Genomic DNA, 12,487 nt, shown 5'->3' on the forward strand with positions numbered 1-12,487 from the left:
ACGTCATATAACGAATTACTCATCTTAAAACATTTCAGAAAAATACACAGCGTACAGATATTGAAAGCCCAACATCTGGTGAATCCAAACAATATTTCAGATTTATTAAATGTTTTATAACGAAAACAAAATGTAGCGCTAAATTAGCATAGCTATACAAGGCAGATTCGGCTAGGCGCCCACGGTCAGTTCACATGCACAACAGATATGATATAACATCGTAAATTGGGTCTTACTATGGCTGATCTTTCATCAGAATGTTGATCAAAGTGTCCTTTGTCAAGATGAGTCGTTGGTTCCGTTCAGAAATCTTCCTTTCCCACTCCATTTAGCACAGGTACCGGTCGAGTGGCACAGATCTCTCAAATGTAAATAAATTGTGACAACGGAACACCGCAAAACTCCCAAAAAAATTCAAATAATCTGATTAAACTATATTGAAAAAACATACATTACGATGATATGGTCACATGTATCAAACAAAATTCGACACGGAGATAGTTTTCATCCATAACGCCAGCAAAACAGTACACAATCGCAGCTCCAACTCGTGCGAATCAGCAAACCGGAAGTTGTCGGTCACGCCAAAGAAATAGGTCTTATTTCACGTCAGTACCAGATAAACAAAGAATTTCTCCTCTGACGTCTTCTTGACACCCAGAGGAAGGCGAATGAGGTGTGTTTCGGGTCATAGGGGGCACGACCATATATAGGCAGAGCTTTGAAGCCAGCATAACACATCTTGATTTTATGTTCTTGGTCATGGAAAGTGCTGTGAAATGACTTCTGTATCACTCAGAGACAAAATTGAAACGGTTTTAGAAACTAGAGATTGTTTTCTTTCCAATGGTATTATTTATATGCATGTAGTAAGAGCAATAATTGAATAAGAGGCAGTTTAATCTGTTGAGCAAATTATGCTAATGGGAAAATAGCACCCCCTGTATTCTCAAGAAGTTTTAAACCAGACCTCAGACAATGCCAGTGCCTCAACACCAAATGGCTACACAAGCCCATTGACAACTGACAGTAGTACAGATGGAATCATGGTACCCGTGTTCGTTCTTTAGTTAGTTAAGCCTTTAGTTTCCCCAAACAGTTGGAGATTCACCAGAAGATACACACGTTCGGCTACCAAGTGTGCCAGGTCAATTTCTCCAACTCCTTTAACCAGGAGAGGCACCAAAGGGGATAAATCCTACAGCTGCCCCCAGTGTGAGATGAGGTTCTCCCACCAACACCAGCTGAAGATGCACCTGAAGGTCCACACAGGAGAGCGGCTGTTAGCTTGTACTCACTGCGGGAAGAGGTTTTCAGAGGAGCTAGCTCAGGATACACCAGCAGAAAATGCACACGGCCCATGTATAGTAATGTAGTACTAGTTAGTTTGTTTGTAGAAAATTCTGTTGGTTTTTGGTGTAGTAGGGAACTGGATCAGATGAACTGAGGGAAGAATGAGTATGATGAGGCAGAGTAGATGATAAGGTGATGGTTGGTGTGATGGTGTCTGTAAAAATGCTTCACTGATGAAGAGTGACAGCTGTCTCTTTAGGTTGATACTGGTGTTTTATAATGAAATAATGATAGTACCTTAATTCATGTTTTCTTGACATGAAGTAGTAAATATCAAATACATTTTTATTTGTCACATCCCCCGAATACAACAGCCTTACCGTGAAATGCTTACTTAACCAACAATGCAGTTCAAGAAATAGAGTTAAGAAAATATTTGCTCAAAAACTAAAGTAAAAAATAAAATGAAAAGTAACACAATAAGATTACATAACAATAACTAAGCTATATACAGGGGGTACCGGTACCGAGTCAATGTGCGGGAGTACAGGTTGGTCGAGGTAATTTGTACATGTAGGTAGGGTGTGTAATGTAAGGTTTAACCTTTTCCAAAGTATTCAAAAATGTATTTCATGAAAGTGAGGGTACCAGATTTACAGAAAAAGTAAAGTGTTACCATAGTGAGAAGTTATTCTACTTGTCACATATATACTGTTTTGTGCAATAAAAGTACTGTATTTCACGTTATGTGAGTATGACCATTTGTATGACAAATACAAAATTGACTGTTGACTGACTTGGTTATTTTTGTATCATTGCAGGGACTGAGTTTCCCTTATCTCAGTCGAACCTAAACATACTTAATTCTTGAATCAACACATTTGTATTATTATTTTTTATCATAAACTCCAATGGCTCCATATTGTTGGGTACTTGAATCACATTGTTAGAGATGGGCTTGACTGTGGTTAACATTGAATAATTATTGTCATGTTTTTCTGTGTACAGCAAAGAGTTTCTTATATAACTCTTTATGTTCTTCTGTACAATTTGTGTTTACAGTCTGCAGTCCATGAGGACCAGCTGATGTCTGGTGTTGCTGGCGGGAGAGACTGGACCTCTGCAGCGGCTGGTCACAAACCCTGGCCCCAGATCAGGAGCCGTTGCTCTTCCTTTCCGAGTCGGAACAGGGATCAAACCACAAAGAACACAACCAGTGGACAGGTGGACTAAACAACAGTCCTGGTGGTTATCAGAGAGACAGAGATCCAGTCAGGGATCCAGTCTGCAGCCCAGACCTTTCTCTTCACAGTCTCAGTGCAGGGATGGAGCAGGTCCTGGGGCTGATAGAGATAAACCCTCCTGTTCCTATGATACAAACACCACAGTATCAATGAACAGAGCAGGGAACAATGTGACCAAGCACCAGACCGTTCACACCAAGGAGAGGCCCTTCAAGTGCAAAGTATTTTACAAGAGCTTCTCTTTCCTGAGTAACCTTACCAGACATAGGAGTGTCCACAATGGGGAGAAAGCAGTGTGGTTTGAGTTTTACACAGGGGATATCTGGGAACCATTCTTTAGCTGACATATAACTATCATGTGTCTTGAGGTAAGAGGGTAATTAACCACATACCCCTCATTACCCTTTGTTGACTTGTCATTTGAAACAGGCTTGTGTAAATACTTTTTTAGAGACAGTAAACCTAGGCTAGAACAAGGAGAGTTGAATATTTACCATACTGAGGTAATGTAGATGGAATAGTCATTCTAGGGACGTTCCATCTGATTTTAATCACTTTTGACCAAACCCTTTTATACATATTTGCCCATGATAGAAGTGGTCAGAAAGCGACTTTTTGGACCTGAATTCCAAAACATTTAGGAGATAAAGGTGCTAAAAGTTGACCCATTTTGCATACCCCACCATACTACGAGACATCTATGTCTTCATCACTGGGAAAGATAAACAGTTGAGTTTGATTAGAATTTAAAAGCTTACAAACAGTGTTGTCAAACTATTTTGTAATTTATTTAAAAAAAATGTCATACAAATTATTAACTTTTTTATCCTTTAACATCAATTACCTAAAAATGCAAACTGTTTTTTCGCCCAACTTGTAACCTAAATCCATTTAAAAAAAAAAGATTTTACATTTAATTCAGGTTAATTGACAAATCAACCAAAATGTAAATCAAAACTAGACGTTGAACTGACGTCTGTGCCCAGGCGGGGGATGTCTAATGGTGCAAAATTGATCAACTTTAAGCACCTCTATCTCCTAAATGTTTTGGCAATCAGGCCCAAAAAGTCACTTTCTTGACCACTTCTACAATGTGCAAATATGTATAGAAAGTTGGCGTCAAATCAAAAAGTTATTGAAATCAAATGGAACGACCACACCCTTTGAGCTATGATGCTTTTGTTACTTCTAGGTTAGACTACTGCAATGCTCTACTTTCCGGCTACCCGGATAAAGCACTAAATAAACTTCAGTTAGTGCTAAATACGGCTGCTAGAATCCTGACTAGAACCAAGAAATTTGATCATATTACTCCAGTGCTAGGCTCCCTACACTGGCTTCCTGTTAAGGCAAGGGCTGATCAAGGTTTTACTGCTAACCTACAAAGCATTACATGGGCTTGCTCCTACCTATCTTTCCGATTTGGTCCTGCCGTACATACCTACACGTACGCTACGGTCACAAGACGCAGGCCTCCTAATTGCCCCTAGAATTTCTAAGCAAACAGCTGGAGGCAGGGCTTTCTCCTATAGAGCTCCATTTTTATGGAATGGTCTGCCTACCCATGTGAAAGACGCAGACTCGGTCTCAACCTTTAAGTCTTTACTGAAGACTTATCTCTTCAGTAGGTCATATGATTGAGTGTAGTCTGGCCCAGGAGTGTGAAGGTGAACGGAAAGGCTCTGGAGCAACGAACCGCCCTTGCTGTCTCTGCCTGGCCGGTTTCCCTCTCTCCACTGGGATTCTCTGCCTCTAACCCTATTACAGGGGCTGAGTCACTGGCTTACTGGTGCCCTTCCATGCCGTCCCTAGGAGGGGTGCGTCACTTGAGTGGGTTGAGTCACTGACGTGATCTTCCTGTCTGGGTTGGTGCCCCCCTTGGGTTGTGTCGTGGCGGAGATCTTTGTGGGCTATACTCGGCCTTGTCTCAGGATGGTAAGTTGGTGGTTGAAGATATCCCTCTAGTGGTGTGGGGCCTGTGCTTTGGCAAAGTGGGTGGGGTTATATCCTGTCTGTTTGGCCCTGCCACAGTGTCTCCTGACCCCTTCTGTCTCAGCCTCCAGTATTTATGCTGCAGTTGTTTGTGTCGGGGGGCTAGGGTCAGTCTGTTATATCTGGAGTACTTCTCCTGTCTTATCCGGTGTCCTGTGTGAATTTAAGTATACTCTCTCTAATTCTCTCTCTCGGAGGACCATGCCTCAGGACTACCTGGCATGATGACTCCTTGCTGTCCCCAGTCCACCTGGCCGTGCTGCTGCTCCAGTTTCAACTGTTCTGCCTGCGGCTATGGAACCTTGACCTGTTCACCGGACGTGCTACCTGTCCCAGACCTGCTGTTTTCAACTCTCTAGAGACAGCAGGAGCGGTAGAGATACTCTTAATGATCAGCTATGAAAAGCCAACTGACATTTACTCCTGAGGTGCTGACTTGTTGCACCTTCGACAACTACTGTGATTATTATTATTTGACCATGCTGGTCATTTATGAACATTTGAACATCTTGGCCATGTTCTGTTATAATCTCCACCCGGCACAGCCAGAAGAGGACTGGCCACCCCTCATAGCCTGGTTCCCCTCTAGGTTTCTTCATAGGTTTTGGCCTTTCCAGGGAGTTTTTCCTAGCCACCGTGCTTCTACACCTGCATTGCTTGCTGTTTGGTGTTTTAGGCTGGGTTTCTGTACAGCACTTTGAGATATCAGCTGATGTAAGAAGGGCTATATAAATACATTTGATTTGATCCCAACCAATAAGATCCTTTCTCTTCAGTGTAAAGGGGCGCACCGTTGGGTGTGATGCAGACCCGGTGGAGAACGCAAGACTGAAGTGACCCTGTCGGTACTTTTGAGTTTTGATAGAGAGTTATTACCTGATAAAGTAATGTTAGTGTAACGGATGTGAAATGGCTAGCTAGTTAGCGGGTACGCGCTAGTAGCATTTCAATCAGTTACGTCACTTGCTCTGAAACCTAGAAGTAGTGTTGCCCCTTGCTCTGCAAGGGCCGCGGCTTTTGTGGAGCGATGGGTAACGACGCTTCGTGGGTGTCAGTTGTTGATGTGTGCAGAGGGTCCCTGGTTTGCGCCCGTGTCGGGGCGAGGGGACGTAATAAAGTTACACTGTTACATTGATGCTGTTGACCCGGATCACTGGTTGCTGCGGAAAAGGAGGAGGTTGAAAGGGGGGTGAGTGTAACGGATGTGAAATGGCTAGCTAGTTAGCGGGTACGCGCTAGTAGCATTTCAATCGGTTACGTCACTTGCTCTGAAACCTAGAAGTAGTGTTGCCCCTTATACTGCAAGGGCCGCGGCTTTCGTGGAGCGATGGGTAACGACGCTTCGTGGGTGTCAGTTGTTGATGTGTGCAGAGGGTCCCTGGTTCGCGCCCGGGTATGGGCGAGGGGACGGTTTAAAGTTATACTGTTACATTAGGATATGTAAGTTATCCGGTGAGAGCTTTTGTTCCAAACCCCCTACAGTGGGACAAAATAGTGTGTCGTTTTTGTGCGAAAAGCTGTGTGTCAATTGTGGGGGTGTCCATGTTGCTGGGGATCAGAAAAGTCCTGTGCGAGTGAGACAGGGTGAGGTTGCCAGGGTGAGAGCAGAGCAGAAAGTGCCATATGCTGAGGCAGTGAGGAAAGTAGAAGATGGAGGGCTATGGGTGAGGGAGCCTAGAAGGATCAATGTGACTCGTAGGCCAGTACAGCGTGACTCGAATAGTTTGTGTTTAGTAAGGTTGGCTTCTTGGTGTTTATTGCTATGGTCATTAATTGTACCGCACGGACGGAATGGAAATCCCAGAAGATAGATTTTGTTAGTAGCAGCAGCAGGGAAGTTTTTGGGTGTCAGATTTTAGTGCAGAAGAACTACAGGGAATTTTGAGAGAAAGGGTTCCATCCTCCCAGGACAATGCCCTGGGTTAGTATTTGTTAGGGCCAAAGTAGTGGGAAGGAGTGGTGGGTTTGTTGGGGATAGTGGTGTATATGAAGGGTTAGATGGAGGTGCAATTTCTTTTTTCCTATTCCCCTTTTCTGTGAACAAAATGTGCGATTCACACTCCGACCTGTGAAGGGCAGCAATACGCAACAAAGCATCTAGTTAGGTGTCCTATGCTGGGGTAGTGAAGATGGGTCAAGGATCCTAAGAGGCTACTGTTGAGTGGTATACTTTTGCCAGTACAGAGTGATAGGCCTACGAACGAAACGTGCTTCAATAAGGTTGGCTTTTTAGCGTTCATTGCCATGGTTATCAACTGTACCGCAGGAATGGAATGTAAATCACAGAAAATATGTGTTGTGGTGGCAGCTGCAGAGAAGTGCTTGGGATTAGGATACATTACTACGGAAGAGTTACATGGTGTGTTGAATGGTATTGTTCTGTCCTCCCAGGCTGTTGGCATGGTGTATGATCAGATAGGGTCAACATAGTGGGATGGGGGGGTGGGTTTTTAATGAATGCTGGGTTAGTTGGCAGGGTTTTTCCTTCTCCCATTTATACTCCAGTCCAGTTGATGGCGGTAATGCAACGTTAATATTGGATGCCAACCGGAATTAAACCTACTGAATACGTAGTCTCCCGGAAAACCAAACAAAAAAGTAGTAAACGGAAGTGAACAATAATTTCAAAGTTTGCGTTTTATTGTTGTATTTAGACGTGTATTAACACCCTAGAAATCAACATATGACTCATTTAACGGCACAGCATCACATACTTACCCAAGGTAGTGTTTAATTCGCGTTGGAAACAGGACTTAAATTATAGGTTTTAGATAAGTAACGCTAGCTAGCTGTTAACGTTAGCTAATAATGGCTAACTGTATGGTTTTTCACACTCAAATAGCCTCCATCATGGAGGTGCTAGCGAATGCAGCCGTGGCAGACATCTGTAAACTCGTAGACGACGACTATGCAGTGTTTCGTTTGGAAATAACTCAAAGCCAGAAAGAAAACGGGGCATTACGGAGGAAACTACAGCTACTGGAACTGAAGGAGGCACGGGAGCGCGCAGAGAGGACAATGACGCGAGGGCGCGTCGTCCCAGGGAGTACTACTACGAGTAGTGTCAATATCCTGGACCGATACAGAGGAATGGCAAGAGGTACATTTAGCAGAAAATATGTAGCTCAGCGCCTGTCACCACGTTCTCATCTGCACATGTGTTCAGATGTGTTAATTGGGTCATGGTCAGTTTTTTGGCTAGTATGCAATAATTCTCCTGATTACTTGAATATCTTTCGCAAAGACACAATATCATATTCTAACCATATTCTTGATTAACTGCATTTCCTATTATTTACTCAATGTAAACAATGTGATGCATGGAACATAATACAGAGATCAATAAATAGTATATCAAGAAGTTGAGAGAAGTGTTACCTTGCCAATTGTTGACGGTGTCCAAACTGTCAATAGTGTACAATATAGCGTTGAGCATTGACAGTAGCAAACAACCTCCTCTTTATCACTCTCTCAGGTGAAGGACATCGCACTGAAGGCCACAGGAGCTTTGTGAAGCCAGCAGGACACAATACATGGAAAGATGACCAACCAATCACTGTTGATGAGGGGAGTGGAACCTCAACCCAGCACATTATCATGATAGAGGTTAGTGTTGCATTACAAATTACAGTTACTTTGTAAATCAGATGTGGCCTGTTTATTTCAGAAAGGCTCCCCTCAGCTATTCACTTGCTTACATGTACATCCTAATTTATCTGCCATAGGGGAGCTTGTGAGACTTCCTTACAACATATTTATCAAATTCTACTCATGTACTGGTAATAACCCCCTCTCTCTTTATCAGTCTGCAGAGGCTGATGGTCCTGAGGTCAAGCTGGAGAGGTCTGAAGGAGAGGTGGACCCACAGCATAGCAGAGACATCCAGACTGGAGCGCCCCCTGTAGCCACGGATGACCCCACCACCGCCCCAGTGCAGCCCAGGACCAGACGCAGCATCACGGAGGTCAGTGGAACGCCGAACGCCGTACTCAAGTCAGAGACCGAGACTTTAACGGGGCTGGGGCGACTGGGCTGTCCTCCTGCTCCCCGCTCAGAGTATTCACTTTACGGTAACCCGAGCCCGAGGACGGTTCTATCACATCAGGACACAGGTGACGCGTTACAGACTGGCAATGATCCGTCATGTTCATACGCTACAGAGACCGAGATGATACCTAGTGATATATCTGTGGACTTAGATACACATACTAATCCAATGAGAGGGGACTGGAACCGGTACAGTAGTAGTGTATACTCTGAAGGGTGCCTAAATAAGAAAGGGGAGGTTATAGTCTTAGATGACATGATTGTGAAAGTGGAGGACGACACTCCTCTGACATGGAATGCAATCGAAACTCACTTAGGACACTCGCAGGGCAACACCAGTGACTTCTTAGATTACAGGGAAAGCTTAGAGACAAATCCAAATGTCGCAACGCACTCCCCTTTACACGCGTTCAGGGATCGCGACCCAGTGTCCACGTCAATGGGGCCTTCCGATTCACACGGCCGTGTTCTTTTTGATCAGGTACTGAACTCAAACGACAGGGCTAGAGCCCAGGCTCAGAGAGGGGGAGCAATATCAGGCAATACAAAAGAGAAACGGTTCCTCTGCAAGTTCTGTCACAAAGGCTTTAGCTGCCTCCAGAAGGTGGAGAGTCACCAGAGGGTCCACACAGGGGAGAAATCCTTCAGCTGTACCCAGTGTGAGAAGAGGTTCTCCCACCAGCACCACCTGAAGAGGCACCAGAGGGTCCACACAGGGGAGAAACCCTACAGCTGCCCCCAGTGTGAGAAGAGGTTCTCCCGCCAGGACCAGCTGAAGATGCACCTGAAGGTCCACACTGGAGAAAGGCCATTCGCCTGTACACACTGCGGGAAAAGGTTCTCAGAGAGGAGCTACCTCAGGACACACCAGCAAAAACACCATTCAACTCTATAACATAGAAAGTAAACATTCCACTCGATAGCTTCTGACGTTTAGATCAAACCCTGCATTAAAGACAAAGGTGAATTTTCATTGTTGCCATTAGAAAATATCCACAGATGCATTTGGAATAACAAGAGTAACAGATTTCAGTGTTGAATATTCCTGGGTAGAATATTGCATCCAGACATTGTGTGATATATAAGGCATATATAAGCATAAAAAGTCTGTTACATGTTGTGTTTCTACTGTGGAGGATATATAATGTTCATAAATGCCTATTTCATTACTTCCATTCAACTACTTAATTTTTTTCCCTAAACACTTTTGAGAAGATGAATGCAGTATCAAGTTCATGCATATTTTTTGTTGTGATGTGTGGTTTTCATATGGTGTATTTAAAACTTGTTTATGTTTAATAAACATATAATGGGACTTTTCATTAAGACTTTTATTCACCCCCCTTGAATTTCCTCAAATTTTGTAATAAAGTATAATTAAAATGGATTGAATTGTCATTTTTAGTCAATGATCTACACGACATACTCCAATGTCAAAGTGGAAGAAAAATTCCAATATTTTTGAAAGCTTAATGAAAAATAAAAAACATACCTTGATTAGCTAAGTATTCACTCCCAGATTTAATTCTAAACTGTAACTTGGGACACTCAGGAACATTCCCCATCTTCTTGGTAAGCAACTCCAATGTAGATTTGGCCTTGTGTTGTAAGTTATTGTCCCGCTTTTATACGGAAAAACTCCCCAGTTTTGCAAAGTTCCAGCATACCCAGACCATGTTTAGAGCCACCACCATGCTTGAAAATGAGGCGGTTACTCAGTGATGTGTTGGATTTGCACCAAACATAAGACTTTGAATTTAAGCAACAAAGAAAGTACTATTACTTTAGTGCCTTGTTGCATACAGGAATGTTTTGGAATATTTTTTTTCTGTATATTTGTATTCTTGTATTCTTTTCACTGTCATTTAGGTCAATATTGTGGAGTCACGACAATGTTGTTGATCCATCCTCAGTTCTCCCATCACAGCCATTGAACTCTAGCCGTTTTAAAATCACCAATGGCCTAATGGGGACATCCCTGAGCAGTTTACTTCCTGTCCTGCAGCTGGGATAGGGAGAGATTGAATATGTCCGTAAACACTCCAGCCAGCTGGTCTGCGCATGCTCTGAGGATGCGGATAGGGATGCCGGCAGGCTTGTGAGGGTTAACACGCTTAAATGTCTTATTCACGTCGGCCACGGAGAACGAGAGCCCACAGTCCTTGGGAGCGGGCCGTGTCGGTGGCACTGTGTTATCCTCAAAGCGGGCGAAGGTGTTTAGCTTGTCCGGGAGCAAGACGTCGGTGTCCGTGACGTGGCTGGTTTTCCCTTTGTAGTCATTGTCTGTAGACCCTGCCACATACGTCTCGTGTCTGAGCCGTTGAATTGCGACTCCATTTTGTCTCTGTACTGACGTTTTACCCGTTTGATTGCCTTACGGAGGGAATAACTACACTGTTTGTATTCAACCATATTCCCAGTCACCTTGCCATGGTTAAATGTGGTGGTTCGCGCTTTTAGTTTGGCGTGAATGCTGCCATCTATCCATGGTTTCTGGTATGGGTAGGTTTAAATAGTCACAGTGGGAACAACATCCCCTATCGATTCCTGATGAATTCAGTCACCATGTCCGTGTATATGTCATTGTTATTCTCAGAGGCTACCCGGAACATATCCCAGTCCACGTGATCAAAACAATCTTGAAGCATGGATTCTGATTGGTCAGACCAGTGTTGAATAGACCTTAGCACAGGTACTTCGTGTTTGAGTTTCTGCCTATAGGAAGGGAGGAGCAAAATGGAGTCGTTATCTGATTTGCAGGAGGGCGGCAGGTGAGGACCTTGTAGGCATCTCGAAAAGGCAAGAAGCAGTAGTCTAGTGTTTTTCCTAAGCGAGTACTACAGTCAATGTATTGATAGAACTTCGGTAGCGTTTTCCTCAAATGTGCTTTGTTAACTTCTCTAGGGTATGTGAGATGGTAGCGTCCCACCTCTTCAACAGCCAGTGAAACTGCAGGGCGCCAAATTAAAATACAGAAATACTCATAAAAATTCAGAAAACAAAACATATTTTACATAGGTTTAAAGATTAACTTCTTGTGAATCCAACCACGGTGTCAGATTTATTAATAATAAATAAAATAAAATGCTTTACGGCAAAAGCATACCTTACGATTATTTGAGAACATAGCTCAGCAGACAAATCATTACAAACAGTAACCAGCCAAGTAGAAGAGTTACAAGTCAGAAATAGAGATAAAATTAGTGGGCTGGTGATTTACCGCAGCTCTGATATCCAAAAGTTATTTCCGGCTGTATGTAATAACACAAAAACATTCTAGGCTAATAATGTAAGAAATAACACACCAAAAAAAAATACTGCAAAGTTGCTTCGGAGCTAGAAGCAGAGCTGTCATGTCTGTTGGCACCATCTGGATTTACATCCAACTAGCTTCTACTTGGGCTGTCAACCGTCAAACCCGAGACTGCTGTGTTGTTGGTAAGTAGCTATGTTTTGTTAATAGCTAGCTACATGTCATTATTTGATAGGCTATGTCTGTATGATACTAGGACACCATCAAGGAAGGTAAGATGACTGACATGCTTGGCAAGGTAGCCCCAGCACCACCAGACAAAATGTTTATAGGTACAGTATCTGTATCGGCTGTGAATAACAAAAGATGAAAGACAAGTGTAATATTTGCAAATTGTTATATTAGCACAACACTGCTTCTACAGTATTAAGGATGGTCTATTAGTGAGGCTTGCGAAGCAAGAGTCCCCACTTTAATTCTTTGACATACACTATGTATACAAAAGTATGTTGACACCCCTTCAAATGAATGGATTCGGCTATTTCAGCCAAACCCGTTGCTGACAGGTATATAAAATCGAGCACACAGCTACGCAATCTCCATAGACAAACATTGGTAGCAGGAAGGGCCTTACTGAAGAGCTCAGTGACCTTCAACG

At 43.3% G+C, this 12,487-nt stretch overlaps 1 protein-coding gene across 2 annotated transcripts in view; it reads left to right on the plus strand.

Annotated features, from left to right (window-relative positions):
- Positions 1-6,996: 6,996 nt before the first annotated feature.
- Positions 6,997-12,487, plus strand: part of LOC120034814 (zinc finger protein 19-like) — a 295,463-nt gene continuing 289,972 nt past the window's right edge. For both annotated transcript variants that reach the window (XM_038981453.1, XM_038981454.1), the window contains exons 1-2: positions 6,997-7,629; positions 8,005-8,135. In XM_038981453.1, coding sequence (XP_038837381.1) covers positions 7,338-7,629; positions 8,005-8,135 — 423 coding nt within the window. In that variant the 5' untranslated portion in view covers positions 6,997-7,337. The remainder of the gene's footprint in view (positions 7,630-8,004; positions 8,136-12,487) is intronic.

The sequence above is a fragment of the Salvelinus namaycush genome, chromosome 42, assembly GCF_016432855.1.
Source record: "Salvelinus namaycush isolate Seneca chromosome 42, SaNama_1.0, whole genome shotgun sequence".
NCBI classification, from domain to species: Eukaryota; Metazoa; Chordata; class Actinopteri; order Salmoniformes; family Salmonidae; genus Salvelinus; species Salvelinus namaycush.